The sequence below is a fragment of the Ammospiza nelsoni genome, chromosome 1, assembly GCF_027579445.1.
Source record: "Ammospiza nelsoni isolate bAmmNel1 chromosome 1, bAmmNel1.pri, whole genome shotgun sequence".
Classification (NCBI taxonomy): domain Eukaryota; kingdom Metazoa; phylum Chordata; class Aves; order Passeriformes; family Passerellidae; genus Ammospiza; species Ammospiza nelsoni.
This window is the reverse complement of record NC_080633.1, coordinates 106,159,507-106,176,754: the sequence shown is the minus strand read 5'-3', so window position 1 is coordinate 106,176,754 and position 17,248 is coordinate 106,159,507. Positions and strand designations below refer to the sequence as shown.

Below are 17,248 nucleotides of genomic sequence, written 5' to 3'. Positions count from 1 at the left end.
TCTGTAGAGTTCTGTCGTGCTGGGTGATGAATCAAGGGCTTTTTACCAGGCTCACATGTCAGTTTGTGTACTTTGCCTGCTGTAACAATTTAATGAAAATTCTTAAGTGAAGTGCCTTAACTCTGTCTACATTTTCTTGTCCACTTTAAAGATGAAGTGTTAAATTGCAGTTTTCTCTTATTTGGACAGCAAAATTAATGGGTATGATTAACTTAAAACTTAACGGGATCTTTTGTGTATTTGATTAGAGATTGCCAATAGTGCTACATTTATCTTAGTTGACCAGAGAATTATGTATGACAGGATGTTATTGTGAATTATGATGAACATGTGCAAAACAAGGTGAGTCAGGTTTGTAGATTTGATAGTGAGGGGGGAGATCATAGTGCTATAGGGATAGGAAAATGGCTGCAATACAGAGAACCAAAATATGGATAGTTAGTTAAGTCGCAGATTTTAAGAGTTACTTTTGTCTCTTGAAAAAAGGAAAAGTGGCAAAGAGTTTAAACTTGGGTAACTGCCAGTCTGTCCAAGAAATGCAAATTTTCTATGCTGGTAATACTCATTAGGTATTTTTTTAGTGCTTTGAATGCTAAATAAATAGTAGAGTAATTAAGTGTCTCAATAACAAAGTTTCAACTGAATTTTGTGTATTTTTGACTTGTGCTAGATGATACTGCATCATAGTGAAATGTGTATAAATAAAATTTCAAAATATAAAAATGCTATAATTGTACCCTGATAATGTTGATCATTTATTGCATTTTCTACTTCATATCACTTATGAATCATAAGATATGTTTTGCTAAATTGGAATTGGTTAATAGTATATATTTTCAAATATCCCTATAAAATTATATTAATATTAATTCATACATTTGAATGAAACCAGCATTACAGAATTGTAGTAAGTTTTGAGATTAGGGAATGTAGTTGCAGAGTGAAGAGCTCTAGTATAGTCAGAGTGCCACTGGCAGTTTGATGCATTAAAACTTTGGAAGTAGGTATAGATCAAAATTTGGGAAAAATCCAGTTAATGTGAGACTGCTTAGGACAAACTGAAGAAAGCCAGTCCATTGTAGATGAATCTAATGAAAAGAGGTTAGCATAACAACCTGAGAAATTCAGCGTTAAGAGATTGTGTAGTTAAGGTATGTGCTATTGGTAAGTTTTGTGTTACAGCATTCTGTATTTTTAGAACAAGTGAAGGGAAAGTATTGGCAAAGGCAGTTGGGCTTGGCTACTTGTATGAATGGATGAATAGATGGAAGCTGGTGATCAGTGTATTCAAAACAGATTGGTAATGAAGTTTAACAGGTGTGTGGTATTTCAAAGTCATAAGGGATCTAAAATGGTGAATAATGATCAATTTATGATGGTAGAGCAGTAAAAATTAAAGATCTAGCAAGTCAAAGAAGAAATTAATAATTTGTGCCTGGCTGATTAAAAGTGGTAGGTAAAATTAGTCTTTGAATGTTGATTGAGTGCATGGGAGAAAAACCTCTCATCTTTACTTATGTTGAACTCGCTTTGATTTGTAATGCCTAGTTTTGTGAAAGAATCAATCTAGTACACAGTGACTAAAAAACTAAGTAGATATTTCAGTGAAGAACTGAAAACATAATGAAGCACAGAACAGGAACTGTTGTAATGCATTGTGTACTTAGGGTGTGCTCACAACTTAAATACAACATGCAGTTTCTCCCTATGTGCCCCTGCCCCAGTTAAAAAGTAAATGGTGGAAATAACAAATCACCAGAGGGTGCTGATGGTGAGAATTGAAAAAACTTTCATCCAAGGATAATTGGAAGAGAGTTGGCCAGTGGTGAAATGCTGCAAGTAGGTAAAGCTGTGTCTTGAGGGAGGTGGGTAAAGAGTCATTGTCCCTTTTTTGGCTGAAGAGTGGTAAACTTGAGATGAGGTACACTTTTGTATAGCCTGTAGGTGGTGGAATTCATATCTGTGCAACACTGTAAGAGCAAGAAACTAAAACAGAGAAAACATTTAGACAAAAATCACCAAAAAAATGTTGTCTAGAAAATTTTCATCATAGTTAGCTGTGACAGTGCCATTTCTGGCTCACACATACAGCTGAGCAGTGCTTGCTCGTATCCTCTTTCCTGGACACACTTTCTGTCATCTCCAGAGCCAGTCTATGCATCTAGACTGACCTTTGGTTTTATTCCATATAACTATGCCTTTTAAACTTTTAATTACGGTGTATTAATGAACAAAATTCAACCAACAGAGTATGTTGAATTGTTGGTTTCATAAGGAAGAACTCTGCATGTTGTAATGACTCCCTAGTGTGCCCTCTTTAAAATTTAAGGATGATATGAGGTCTTCTAAACAGATAATGAAACTATTGAATGAATGTGATATAGAAAAGGGCTGTATCAGATCATGAAACTGACTGAAGAACATTAGAAAAGAAGTTTTTTCCCTCCGAAAAGAAGTTTTAATCACCTCCGAAATACTATTACCATGTAAGTGGAGGTATAGATAATTTATCTTAGTAATCTAATTTAACTGTTACAAGGAAAATACCCTTGAAGGCCTGAAAGCTTAACAGGAAAATTGCTCTGTAATGACAAAATAAGGTAGAACGTAGTGTTAGTTGAAAATACCTCTAAGCCACAATATATGTTTCCAAGAAGTATGGAATGTGCTGTATTTAAAGATACATACATGGCACCCATCCAAGTGGAGGAAAAATCCATCATAAAATTGAGGCTGTCTTGTTTAATACAGTGCATGGTTGCCTGTTATAATGACATCTTGTCATCCTTTAAGAGGAGAAGAGCATGGCTGCTATAGGTCTTGATGGAAGGGTGATGTCCCTTCCTTTCTGTGTTGGCAAAAAAGTCAGATGACATATTGAAAGACTGACCAAGATGGAATGAAGAAAGTTGAGAGATGAGCTATCTCAGCAGCCACTGGCGGTAATGATCATGTCCATTTGGACTTAACCCTTTCCCTGCAAGGCATTATTTCTACAACTCCATAGTGTGTTCCCTTCTCTCTGACTCACTCCGCTTTGAACCAGACTCACTTGGAGCTTGTGTACTCCTCCCTATTTGTCCTCTAGTGATACCATTTAAAAATAGCTGTGCTTCTGTGCTTCCCTTTGTGCTGGGACAGCTTGTAGTGTTTGCAAGTTCTTCTGTTTTAGCTAATGTAAGTAAGGCTGTTTCATATTTTTTGTTATACACTAGGTATCCCAAGTATTTTACTTCCATTAATTATGATTCCAAAAATTGCTTCAAGCTTAGTCTTATATTTGCAGTCTGACACTAAAATAATACCAAGGTCTTTTTTTCTTCAGAAAGTTACTTCAGTTGAAGAAAAGAATTGTTTTGAGAGTTAAGGATTTGCAAGTCTCTTAATTATAGAATATCACCCACCCTTACCTTTTTTTAATGGGAGTTTTGAACCAGTTTATTCTCTGGATACTGTAATGAAGGGGAGCTGATTCTTGAAGAGCCTTTTAAATAAGCAATTCTTGGCATGTAGCTTCCTTAGATATTGTTTGCATGATCATGAAATATGATTTCAAATGAATGGAAGATCAAGAGCTTAAATCTGTATTTCAGAGTTGTTAAGTATTTTAATTGATAGAGTTCATATATAAGAACTGGAAAGTTAAGAACAGAACAGGAAACTTTGTATATGGTGAATTCTGAATTAAACAGTATTGAAATTTGCTTTTGCATGTTAAAAGTGAATTTGTATACTTTTTCCCATCTTTAAATTAAAACTTTAAAGAATAACACAATAAAATACCTAACATGTCTTAGACATCAAGGAAACCATGACCTTTTCTGTACTTACTGCTTCTTTAGTCATGGACTTATATTTTAGCATTTTGAAAGAAAAAGTATGATACAAAAGTAAGATTGATGTTACGAGTTTAAACATATTGCCATTTTTTGTATTGGTGTTTAAAATCTCCCTTCCTATAGAGAAAAAGACTGAATTTTGCCTTTTGAAGCAAGCCCTGAATTGAAACAGACAATTGCATAACCCCAGAGCCAACCAGGATTTGATAATTTTGTGCTTCTGCTTGGCATGGGGAAGTTTTGTGTTAGTTGTGGACCTGGACAAATCAATTGACTCTACAAATTGGAAGGCTTCACAGCAGATTGAACCCCAGATTTTGGTAGTTCATTGCCATCTCTAATTTGCTTTTAAAAATCACTGGATGGGACCCAGCAGCCTCTTAGCCGGTGTTTTCCTACTGCTTCACACAGCATGGAGATAAATGCACAGAAGCTGCTGGTGGACTTTGTACTGCTGTGCAAGCAGTTATCATGGTTCACCCTTAAATTTATTCAACAGAACCAGAGAATTTAATTTTTTTCCTGGATTTCCTGGATATTTACCATGTGTCATTGGAAGAGGTGTCTTTTAGTAGTATTTGCAAAGTATTTCTCACCAGATTAGTTACCCTACCTTCATAGCTTTATTTCTGTATCTACCTTGAGTCCAAATTGTTGTTGGCCTCTTACTCTGTTATTTCTAGTACTGACTGGTTTAATGTTGTTTCCTTGCAATTTGTTTTCTTTTTTCATCATCAGTGTCAGTCCAAAAAGATGATCCTTTAGTGCATAAGATGCAAAACTGACTTTATTTTAGAGAAGTGAAATACTGCAATGCTTTTTTTGATTTGTGTTATTTTCATTTTAGCATTTCTTAGTTCAAAATGAGCCACTGCAGGCAGACGTAGCTAAAAAATGGAATATTTGTATGAAATTGACAATTTTAATAATAGCCAGCCTTTAAAGTAATTCTGATTATCCTTGTAGGTACTCGTGTTCAAATTCTAGTGTGATTTTACTGCTTACTCTTATTATATCTGAAGTAAATAATTTCTATCTCACAAACTTTAAAACTGAGGACTGCAAGCCAGGAAATAATTTGATTTTGATAGCACTTGGGATTTTTTATAAACTTAAAAGTCAGTTGTGAAGACTGAGGTGAAATATAGGTGAAATTGAATTTGAAGTGAAAGATCAAAGACTAATATTTCAGTCTAAATCAAATGTGTTCTCCACTATATATTCCTGGAAAATAAGCTTTCAGAAAGCTTGTGCTCTAGCTTTTGTTCATGCATAGTTACTTGATATACTTAGCAAAGACTTATGGATCAGTTTTCAATCCTGAAAAAAAGGATAGGAAAATCCTTTTAAAAGCTAAAAGCAATCAAATTAGGTCTAGTCAGATCTGAACTGATCAGATCAAAGATATGTCTGGTCTAATATCTCACTCCAAGCAGGTTAAAAATAGGTAACATTAACACCTAGCTATGAATGGACAAGTACATCTCTTGCATGCTTTGGTAGCATCCATCAATTTGTATTTTAGGACCTTTGTTTTTGCCGTTGTCACTTACCTTTACCTGAGGGAGAGAGGACTCCCTAATGCACTTTGATTCTTTGTTACATAATTCCTAGAATCCTTGATCATTTTCAAGTCAAAGCCAAATCTGTGATTTTCAGCCCAAAAACTGGGTTTAGTCTTTCTCCAAGAAGATGCTACCCACTGAGGAGTCATTAATACCTAGTGACAAACTTAGACTTAAACTGTAAGTCCCAAAGTTCACAGCACTTAACAAGCCCTTAAAACTATCTCTTTCTTTGTCGTGTTTGGGTTTCCTGATGGTGTTTGGTTTGCCTTTGTTTGTAGGGATGTATGCTGGGGTAGTAGTGCCAGATGGGCTTGTGGCTGTTTGTTTCTAGACTTAAGTAGGAGTGTATAAAGCCAACATCTTGTTCATGAGAATTCACACTGAATTCAGTGGATAAAATGCAGGGGTTTGATTTTGTGAATTAAATTACCATCTTTGTTCTATTTGCCAGTTGCCATTTCATGTTCAAGTGCCTACTGTGTGATGCATTGTGACTTTTTAATATTACTGAACTTCATTAAAACTGCTATTCTTTTTTGTATTTGGAAAAAGTAATTATTTTCATGTAAGTATGGAGCTAATTAAGGTAATAATACATAGAAGCATATGGAATTAAATTTTGATGAGTCCCATGGAAGTGAAGGAGTAACAGCTGCTTCACATAACTGCTAACAGTCATTAAATAAATGTGAATGATTTCATTTGCATGGAAGATTGATAGGGACAACTGTTTTTTTTTTAACTTGGCTCTTTAGTTAGCAGCATGGGTAATTATTTTTTCAAATACTTAATTTTGCTTGTTGTTTTGTTTTTTTTTTTTTTTTCAGGATGGATTAGATGCTTTGGTATATGACTTAGATTTTCCTGCCTTAAGAAAAAACAAGAACATTGATAACTTCTTAAACAGGTGTAAGTATTTAATGTTTAATTTACTAAATAACAGAAGTCTGTAATATCAAAAAGAAAACACCTGTTCTAGCTATTTGAAAGGCAGCTAGGGGTTTGGAGTGCACTGAGTTTTTGGGTGCAAGAGTCTTATTTATTTATTTCCCACTGAGCAGTGACAGCTGCCTATGCAAATCTCATCCCCAGCAATTGAATGTCCAATCTGTTGCCCCTGTAAATGGCCTTGTCTGAAGTGGCACAAAGCCTTTTAAGAGAAAGACCTGTTGTCTTTGTTAGGGCAACTCCCTGGATTCCCATAACTTGTTTTCTATTTTCATGTACTAGGATATCATAAGCAATTAGCAATAAAATGGCTTATTGATGTGTACAATGTCATGGAATCATATTAAATATTTGTTCACTAACAGAATTGGAGCATTATTTTGTAAGCTTTTGGGTTTTTTGGTATAAAGGTCTCTTTTAATGAAAATCTTACACTGCATGGCTGATGCATTTACTTGTGTATGCAGCTGATGTGTCTGCAGAATTCTCTGCATTTACTTTGTATTTTTCCACTGCAAGATTTCCTGCACATTATACCCTATAACAACATTTTAAAATAGTAAAGTTGATTTTTAAATAGAAATGAGTTCCATAATTTTCATAATTAAAAAAAAAAATCAAGATACAGACAAAGAAAATCCCAGAAAAGGTATTTATGAATCAACACTAATCTGAAGGCTGCCAAACTGGCAAATTCTGAAGATCATGGCAGAAATGTTTGCTGATTGAAGACTTGTTTCTGCCTATAGACTAAATGGGCAAAACTTGAAATTAAACTAATACTGTTAAATTTTTACAGCCTTAAGCAATTCAATTCTATAATAAAAGTGGGTTTTTTTGTTAATACAAAATAATTTGACTAAAATAATTTTTGTCTTTGGTTTGACATTTATGTGGAATGTTTTTTGGTTTGTTTCCACGGTGTTTTCAAATGGTTTACTGGGTGCAACTGTAACCTGTAATAGTGAATTTGTGGTGATTATTTTACATTAATCTCCATTTGTGTGAATATTTGAGTCCACTAGATCTCTTTGATGGCTCATTTGCACGTAAGCTGGTTACTGAAAGCCTCAGCTCAAATGTTCTGTTTAACTTGTCACAGTTCAAACTGTATTGATACCATATGCTGAGTTACATGCACATTTTGTATACTCAGTTATTTACTGAGGAGGTGTGGTGAAACTCTTGGAGAAAAGAGAAGTTGTATCAGGCAAAGGAAATACTCATTGCAACAGATAATTTGAATGTAATTTTTATGAGTAGTGAAATCATTAGTGTGTCTCAAAAAGCTTCACTTCTGCAATAGGGGCTGAGTGAAAGAAAACTTTTACATTTACAACCTGATAATGAATATCTTTTAGGTATAAATTATATACTGTGTAAGATGTGACCTGAAGTAATCTGAAGGTGGAGAACAGAACACATTAGTTCCCTTCAAACTGCCTTTGAAACATTAACTTGCAGTGTTTGCTGAAATATGAAAGCAAGCTGTGGATGTGTGAGTAGTGGCCTTAGAGAGAACTGTGAAGTCTTAGTTTGCCTTGAATTTCTATTAAAAAAATAATTTTAAAATTTCATGTTTATTTTATTTTATTAGGAGACTGTTTATAATATCTTTCTGCAGTATCAGCTGCCTGGTTGCAGAATTATCACAGAATTATTGCAGAAATTTAAAATAAATTTCTGGATGGCAAATAAAATGGGAGTTTGCTTCCTTTATTTTGTAGACTGATTGCTCTATGAACTACTCCTTATCCTCTCTTTACTTCTCCCTAATTTACATTGTATATTTGTGGAGCCTCCAAAATCTGCCTCTACTGGCTGAGGTTGTGAGGATGATTTTTGCAAATGTAGAACCTTATTGTTTCTCTACCATATAGAATTAACAGAATGAAGAAATGAGTATTGCAGGTGTCTGAGAGCCCTGCTTGCAGTGGTGACTCAGTTTATTTCAAGGCAGCATCTGCGCCTATACCCAAAGTTCAGGGCAAGTTGGGAGAGGGTGATTTTGCCATGGGAGCCACCCCAGCTGTTCATACAGCATAAACTGGGCAGGTCCTCCACTGGTCCTGGGAGATAAGGAACTGCCTATTGAGGTCTATTGCAGCCTGATAAACCTTGTTTAACAGATCTAGAACGTGGAGGTCGAATTTCCAACACTCTTGTTACTATAACATGCTCTCTGAAAATAACTGAGTGTTAGTATGTTAGTGTGTATCTCACTTTCAGTAAATTTCAGTAAATTTCAATTTGCAACTGATCAGAAGCTTGGCTTACATAATTTTAAAATCCTTAGTTTAGCTTGCTCTTCAGATATATTTTCCTTAATTCTGCTTTGTTCAAAGGCAATGCTTGTGATTGAATACCATTTAAAGGATTCATATTGTGTTTAAGCTTTTTTGTTCAGAAGAGGTGAACCTCCTGTTGTGAGATTACTAGGGAGGAAGTTAGCAATAGCTAGAAAATTGCCGTCATGAAAATTGCTGCATTTTAGTTCTGTGCAATCTTGCTCCTCCTCTTCTGTAAGCCAGTTGTCACCAGGGCAAATAAGGCAATGCATTATTTGTTGGAACTACTGAATATTTTGATCCTTATGTGGAAGAATTTGTCAGAATTTAAAATTTTGCTATAATTTACTGGAATAAGCCTGTGCTATGCTGCATTGTAAATGGTTACTTTACATTAGATAATAAGGCTGCAGAGTATTTATTCAAACAGAACTATGTTTGTTCCTCTTGAGGTAATAAAATCTTACTGAATTTTTATTGTAGATAGGCAGCTTTTGTTTTAGATTGGGGCCTCTGTAGGTAGAAATCTAATGATAATTTTCTGTTAATTGTTTTGTCAGTTTTTAGTGTATGAACTTAAAATATCCTGTTTCTTTTCCGTTCTCTTCCCCTGTCCTTACTTCTCTCTAAACTTTGCTTTTAGGCCTAGAATACTATTTTTGAAAATAAAATACCATTGCATTATTTTTTTATTAGAAGCATATCTGTTTTAGTAGAACTTCCTGGCTTTTAGAAATACTAAAGCACGAAGCTTTTCTACGTAGTCTCATGCCAGTGTTGACCCACATGGATTAAAATAGACTGTTTTAATCTTTTACCAAATTTGGAATTAGAATTAGAATATCTGCCCACTGGGACTTTGTAAATTATTCTAGTTTATAGAATGACAGGTTTATATAAATAATTGCAGTGATTCCCACTGCATGTTTTAAATTAAAATCTACTTTTTTTGAGTATTAGGAATCATGAAAGTGCAGAAAGGCATAACTTTTTTTCAAAAAATATTTTTTCAAGTGTCTTGTAGTATATTTTCTTATACACTTTCCCAGCTGTGTTGCATATTTATTCAGAAATAATATTTGTATACTGATCAGCTTGCAAGCAGGATCATGCTGGATATGAAAGTTTTGCATAGCTTATTTTGTTTTAAGGTAATTATTTTAAACGAAATTTCTAAATTAAGATCTTCTGTAGTAGGATTGTACGCTAGAGTCATTGCATCAGGTTATATCAGGTTTTGGTAACTGGTTGTGAGAATAAGGTCATGCATTCTTGCAGAGAATTTTTCAATAGCAATGTAGGTTCTTTGAGCAGCAGTTCTTCTATAAAAACTATGGAAAATTGAAGTTAGACAAATGGGTTTAATTAAGTTGGCTATATATGAAATGTAAATTTTGTTCCATATAGATAAAGACACAGTAAATAAAATGAGAGATCTGCGCATGAAAGCTGAAGATTATGAAGTGGTGAAGGTGATCGGTAGAGGGGCATTTGGGGAGGTTCAGTTGGTAAGTTGAGTTTCTATTTGTGCATTTGAATGTATTCTGTAGTATTTGTCATGCGTCTGTTTCTCAGTGTAGTGTTCAGAAGATACAGTCTTAAATATTAAAGCCTTTGGCTCAGTGAAATTTTATTCCTTTACAATTTATGAAAATGTTTTTTGAAAATGTCCTTTTTCAGTCCTGTCCAATTGCACAAGTACTTGTTTTGCATTGTAGTCTTCTCTCTTAAAATGGAATGTGTATTACTCATAATCAAGAAAATTAGCCTTTACCACTACTGTTTACATGGACACGTGAAGAAGTCTTAAGGGCTAGAAGAGTTTCTGCCAGTTCAGGGACTACACCAGATTTTTGTGGACATAGTTCTCACAGATGAGAGATGTGTGTTGTTTGTGATAGGTTAGCAGCCAGGCTTGTTAATCCTGCTTTATTTAATCGAGTGCTGGTGGGAGAAACTGGAGATACAGCAGCAAGTATACACATCTGCTAATGAGCTCTGGAAAATGCTTATAGTTTTAACTTTATGGTATTTAACATCACTAACTTCCAATATTTGTCCTTTTAAAGGCACATACATGCAGATTATGTGACTCCTATACCTATGGACTTCTGTGTTGAAAAGTTCTAGCAAGTATTTTAAAAGTAATGCATTGTCAGATATAATTATTTTGTGTATGTACAGTATAGAATCCTTTATAGTAATGTGAAGAGTCTTACAAAATGTGTTAAATAGTAAAGCAGGAAAAGTAACATTTTCAGTGATGTTCTTCATGTGTTAATATGGCAAACTAATTCTGTGTGTCACATTTGTCTTCACAGGTAAGGCATAAATCCTCAAGGAGAGTGTATGCCATGAAACTTCTGAGCAAATTTGAGATGATAAAAAGATCTGATTCTGCATTCTTCTGGGAAGAAAGGGATATTATGGCTTTTGCTAATAGTCCCTGGGTTGTTCAGGTAAAGTGATACTACTTTTAAAATATTGTCATTCTAGAATAGCTTGGTTGCAACACTGCATGACCTGGAATTACACATTTTGAAGTCTGTTTTTTTGGTCTGCTAGGGTGTATATGACTAAGATAATAGCAATTTTGTACAGCAATGCTATACAAAAGAGCAGGTATAACACTTGCTTCAAACTGTATTTTGTCACATTTACATGATAAACTATTCTCTTTATTATTAAAACTCTTTGCCAGATATATTTTGGTGCATCTGCTCTGTAGTAGTTATTTGGATCATGCAGCATACCAGGAAGCATACCAGAAAGAGGTACTTAAGACAGAGCTTCTGTAAATATTAATTTCTGTGTGTATCTTTGCAAATTATGCCTGCTGTTTATTTTTTCCCCATTTCAGTGTTCTCACTGACAGTTTCTTGGGAGGCGCTGCTGCCTTTGAAGTTCTGAGGAACATGCCTGAACCAATCACTGAGCATTGTGTGTGCACATGTCATCTTGTTAATTTAAACTGTTCTTACCCTTAAGCATATAAATTCTTCTGTTAGGCTGGAATGACACAAACTCATTCAAGATTTACCCAAGTCAAATGGGTAACTGCTTTACTATCTGTCTGGGTGTGATTGTGCAGAATAAAACTTAGGAATTTCATCCAATTTTAAGTAAAGAAAAATCTGCTTGCACTACTCATGTTGAGCAGAGGGCTGGCAACTTTAAAGGAAATATTTTTATTGTTTAAAGTTTAGGCTCATTTTCTATATAATAAATAAATGTTGACAATAGAAAAATAAACATTTACTGATAATACAAATAGAATGGGGCAGATGTTTGCAACAGAGTAATTTTGTCTTTGTATATGGGTGCACTAACATCCCAGAGAGAAAGAAAAAGCATTTGTCTAAATGTAATGAGCTTTCTTTGAAATTATCTCAAAATTCATTTTAGCAAATTCACTAATCATAATTTGTAACCAGAACTCTACTTTTTCCAGGGTAATATAAGGGGATGGAGGATCTGGCTCTGGAGGTTAACTTCTTTTTAGGAGGTTTGCTGAATGATGCAGAGTTGGTGAAGTTATTGTAGCAATTCTATTACTTTGGAAATCAGCTTGCACAGAAATGCCTTTGATTTGCCAACAAGCAAAGAACATAACTGGCTTATTTTTTGGTTTTGCTTTTCTGCAGTTATTTTACGCATTCCAAGATGACCGTTACCTGTACATGGTGATGGAATACATGCCTGGTGGGGACCTGGTGAATTTAATGAGTAACTACGATGTTCCAGAGAAATGGGCAAGATTTTATACTGCTGAAGTTGTACTTGCATTAGATGCAATTCACTCAATGGGTTTTATACACAGGTGAGAAAGAAAAAGATATTACACAGGGTTGTTTATTTCCTGATGCTGCCAGAGTTACTTCAGTTTAGGCAGTTTTAAAATTCAAGATACTACTTCTTTATCGTTATTCCATAATAATTCCATATTAGAAATTGAAAAATTGTTGCCATCAGAAACTGTAAGTCTGAGGTGATACAGTCAAAGAAAAGGTTTTCAGGGGACTGATGTTCCTCAGTTTGGGGAGCAATAAAATTGTCCCACTTTACCAAGAGGTAACAAGAACAAAAGTGGTGTGAGATGCTGGCCCCAAAATGGTTCTTTTACTTTGATTAGAAAAAGCTGTTTAGTGAATTTGATCACAGTAGTATCCACTGTTAGGAATTAATTCTCTGCTAGGCATTTGAAGCCTCAGTGACCCATTAAACAAGAATCTGTGAACAATGTGAGGAAAATCTCCCAGCCATATGTTTTCTTGTGAGGGGCAAGATGGAAAATTGAGATGCAGAGCAAAGGGACTTGGATTAGTTTCATATTATGTACTTGCCCTAAAGTGAAATGTAGTCTTTTGTTGGATAGGTTGAGAAGTTTTCTTTTTGATATTTGAACTTGTATCTGTTTCTAGCTTTTAATTATATTGACTGGGAGCAGAAGAATAAAATTTTCAACAGAAAATACAGGAAGAATTTGAGTAGTGTGTAGTATACACTACAGTATATACATTTTCAGTTGGTAATTTGTTCACAAGATCAGTGTTAACACGTAAGCTTTTGCAAAAAAGGCTAACACAAAGCAAAATAAACTACTAATCCATTGCTCGAGTAGGATCTAGAGCATCATTAATTATGGAGCTATGCTGCGTCTAATGGGTAAATTATCTGGCTGAATGAATCATTTGTATGTGTGTATTGCAAGCTTTAGAAAGCAGGCATTAGAAGATACCAGCAGCACAGAGAGGGTTTTTTCATGAAAATTTAGATTATTTTGACACCAGGAGATTTTTTTAAAAAATTGTTTTCCCTTGTAGTTAATCTGTTCAACTCTGATGAATAAAAAGGAACTTAAGAAAATATGGGCCTACTGCTTAATGGGTCAGGGGCTGAGTGACAAAGGACATGGGAATGGCTGAGGCTGCTGCCTTCTTTGATAAGGTCTGCTTTCAGGCCTCTTGGGTCTTGTGCCCAGTGGCAGAGCTTGGGAGAGGAAGGCATTGCTCTGGCAGAGGAAGACCAAGCTGAGTCCAGTTGGGCAAACTGCATATGCACATGTCCAGGGCACACGGTGGGACATGCCATGGGTGGTGAAGAAGCTGCCAAGTAGCATTATGATACTGCTCTCTGTCACCTTGGAAGGTGTGTTGGAATTAGGAGATCCCAGATGACTGGAAGGAAACAAATGGCACACTTGTCTCGCCCCAAGAAGGGCTGGGAGGAGGGAGTCAGAGGAGCTGAAGGCTAGGCAGCCTAAAGGCAGTTGGATTAAATTGTCAGGAAACAGTTTCCAAGCATGTGGGTGGAGAGGTGATGGTGAGCAGCCTGCGTGGATTTATGAAGGGTAATACATGCCTTCCCAAAGCAATTACCTTCTGTGTTGAGATGGTGGGCTTCACTGATGAGGCAGAGTATGTTTGTCTTGACTTCAGCCAGGTTGTAGATGTAGCTGGGTTAGAAAGGTGCAGTTTGAACAGGCAAAACTGTCTAGATCCTCCTTGAGTAGATTGTGCTGTCCAGCAGCAGTCAGCTACCAGTAGTTCCCCAGAGGTTTGGTGCCAGGATCAGCACTGTCTCTGTTCACAACTTGAACAGTGTTCAGGAGGACAGGAAGCAGAACTTAATAAAAAAATTGGACCAGGCTTGAAGTTGCGTGGTGAAAAGATGAAAGGCAATGGATGACATGAGTTGCAATAGGGGAATACGTAGCTATTCATTAGGAGTTGTTTTTTCCACTATGAGGGAGGTCAAACAGTAAAAGAGAAAGGTAATGGATTCTTCATCCTCAAAAAAAGAAAACTTGCCTGGATTTGACCCTGAGTAATGTAATGTAACTTTGAAGTCCAATCTGACTTTGCAGCTATACTTTGATCAGGCAGCTAACTGAGAGTCTTATAAAAATCCCTTCCAACCAAAATTATGCTGTGAATGTACTGGTACATTTGCACTACATTTCATCTGACAGTTATGGCCAGAGTTCTCCTTTGAGAACTCTGAAATACACTTTCTCCTGAAATTTGTGTTATGCTATCTTGGTAATTGATTTTTACTGCTATTCTGCTTCAGTATGTTCAATGACATCAACATGCTACACTTGACCAGTTACTTTATGAAAATTCTGTAGTGGAAGTACTTGGACAGTGCTATAAGTTAATATTCCTCTTCAGTCATGGGAAAATATTTGAATAATAGAATTTTGAAAATGGCATTCAGTTGTTCCCTTGAAATAGAAGTGGTACAGAAATGAAGCTATATTTTCAATGCCTGTTTGACATAATCAGTGAATGTTTTTTAGGAACTTGAAGTTCAAGATTAGTGTCCAGATCTATTAAATTTGGTAACTTAAATGTTCTAATTGTAAAAAATGTTGTTGTTCAGCAGTCTCTGTTGGTCATGATACTTAGAGAAAGCAAAAAAAAGTGGAGGCAATAGTGGTGCTTTAATGTTGCTGTTTTTCCATAAAATGTTGCATCTGAAAAGCAGTTGACTTCCATTGTGTTCATAAGTTAAATTTAATAAATTGAATGTTTAGTTTACTTTTTAAAATACATATTTTTCTTTCAGAGATGTGAAGCCTGATAATATGCTGCTAGATAAAGCTGGTCATTTAAAATTAGCAGATTTTGGTACTTGTATGAAGATGAACAAGGTAAATATATTTTTTATAAGGTTAATGTATTTTAAATAATATGTTTGTGATTTGACTTTTATGTTTGTGAAAGGAAAACATACTTGAAAGTGAAAAGAAAAGATACTGAAAAGTTTTAAGCTAAATGAGAAGAGAGTACTCTGTTCTCTTATTGTTCTTCATGGCCTAGTGAAAGGAACTAGATATGATCTTTAAGGTCCCTTCTAACCCAAATAATTCTATGATTCTGTGATTCATGCATCTTATTCAGTGACAATGCAAAGTGCAGAAATGGTTCTTCAAGTACTGTTTTTTAGAGAAGAATTTTTCTGAATTTTTTTTTCTTTTCTGAAGTCAAGCTTTTGATTGTATTTAGATGCTCAGGGTAATTTTTTAAAGTATTTTGGTATGAAAAGTTAATGCAAAGAAATGAGATTATTTTTACGTAGTGTGCCAGAAATTAAAGAATCAAAACTGACATGCCAGTTGCTTAATACCAGTTTTACTTATTAGCCATTGCTGATATAGCCTGAGGACAAATCTGAGGGAAACCGATGTGATAGAATTATTTATTTTTAAAAATGCATTCTGAGGTCATTAAAAAAAAATAAAAATTCAACAACAGTATTCATGTCCTGTATAGCTCTGTTGTTCCCTACACAAAACTGCCTGGTTTGTAAGCCTGCACATATATTTGAGGAAAACATATTTGGAAATCTGAAGTACATGGTAGGTAGTAGAGTTGGTGTAATATGTGCAATCCTATTCCAGGAGATCCGAGTAAGTTACTGTACTTAGCTGCTAAATAAAAGGCACCAATGAAAACCAAGTGCAGGCTATGTGTAAAAACCCTAGTAGTTTTGAGCCTAGTCTGGGTTCCTCTATTCTTTTGAAAGCGAAAGGCTATTCTCTAGAAGAAAAACTGCTCAGCATAGGAGCTTAATTTAGCATTTACTGCATATGCAGTACTAAATTTTATTTGCTTAATTATGTATTTTTATGCCAGTTTTTCCACCGATCCATTTCTAGGAATGGCATGGGATTATTTCAGGAGTGCCTGAATGGCACTGGAAAAGGGTGTGTGGTTACACCTTCAGCATTCTGGATGTCAGCTCCAGTGTGACTGATCTCAGTTCTGCAAGCACTTTCTCAAGGGTGTGAGGAACATCAAATGTTCTTCTCATGTTGCCTGTTTTGAGGTCTCTACATAGATTTTCAAAGCCTTATCTACCTTTAGTCTTCCTAGCATTCAGTATCTTGGGTCAGAGGCCAGAAACTTGCAGTTCAGCTGTTCCTGTTATCAAAATCCCTGATGTTGACCCATTTATGCTAACAGAGGAACTTTCACTGTTTACAGTACATCCTGTCAGCAAATGACAAATTTATACTGGCATGAGTGGCTGTGTGGTGTGTGCAGGGCCTAGATACAATTCTGATTACTTCTTGGATACTAACTGAGGTTTTCAAAGCAACTTCCATTGTGTTTGACAGATCTAGTGCTTTGTTGTAGCTTAGTAGCTTAGACTTCAAAAATATATATAAAAAAAAAATTAAACAGGAATGTTTGTTGACAGAATTTTATGTGGATCTGTTGATGTTGCTTAGGCTGCATAAGCTCATGGAACTTACTGGGAATTTTTGAACTTATATTTGGGCCTGGCTGTTTTCCTGTGTTTTGTAGGAAGGAATGGTACGATGTGACACGGCTGTGGGAACACCAGACTACATCTCTCCTGAAGTATTGAAGTCCCAGGGAGGGGATGGTTACTATGGGCGGGAATGTGACTGGTGGTCAGTTGGAGTCTTCTTGTATGAGATGCTTGTAGGTGAGTAGTAGGATCATCAGAATTGACTGCACTACTTAACTGGACTCCCATGTTAAAATCACTCTTGTTTTTAACATTACAGCTCTTCTGGCGTGAGCTGTGGTTTACAGATCCTGGCATTTACAGAATATATTTTAGAAAAATT

The 17,248-nt window shown here is 35.4% G+C and overlaps 1 protein-coding gene across 2 annotated transcripts in view; it reads left to right on the top strand.

The window, feature by feature from the left end:
* The window catches only part of ROCK1 (Rho associated coiled-coil containing protein kinase 1), an 83,844-nt gene that overhangs the window by 26,057 nt on the left and 40,539 nt on the right, over positions 1-17,248 (top strand). For both annotated transcript variants that reach the window (XM_059467323.1, XM_059467332.1), the window contains 6 exons: positions 6,235-6,316; positions 10,051-10,151; positions 10,965-11,102; positions 12,288-12,463; positions 15,214-15,298; positions 16,959-17,103. In XM_059467323.1, the coding sequence (XP_059323306.1) occupies positions 6,235-6,316; positions 10,051-10,151; positions 10,965-11,102; positions 12,288-12,463; positions 15,214-15,298; positions 16,959-17,103 (727 nt within the window). The remainder of the gene's footprint in view (positions 1-6,234; positions 6,317-10,050; positions 10,152-10,964; positions 11,103-12,287; positions 12,464-15,213; positions 15,299-16,958; positions 17,104-17,248) is intronic.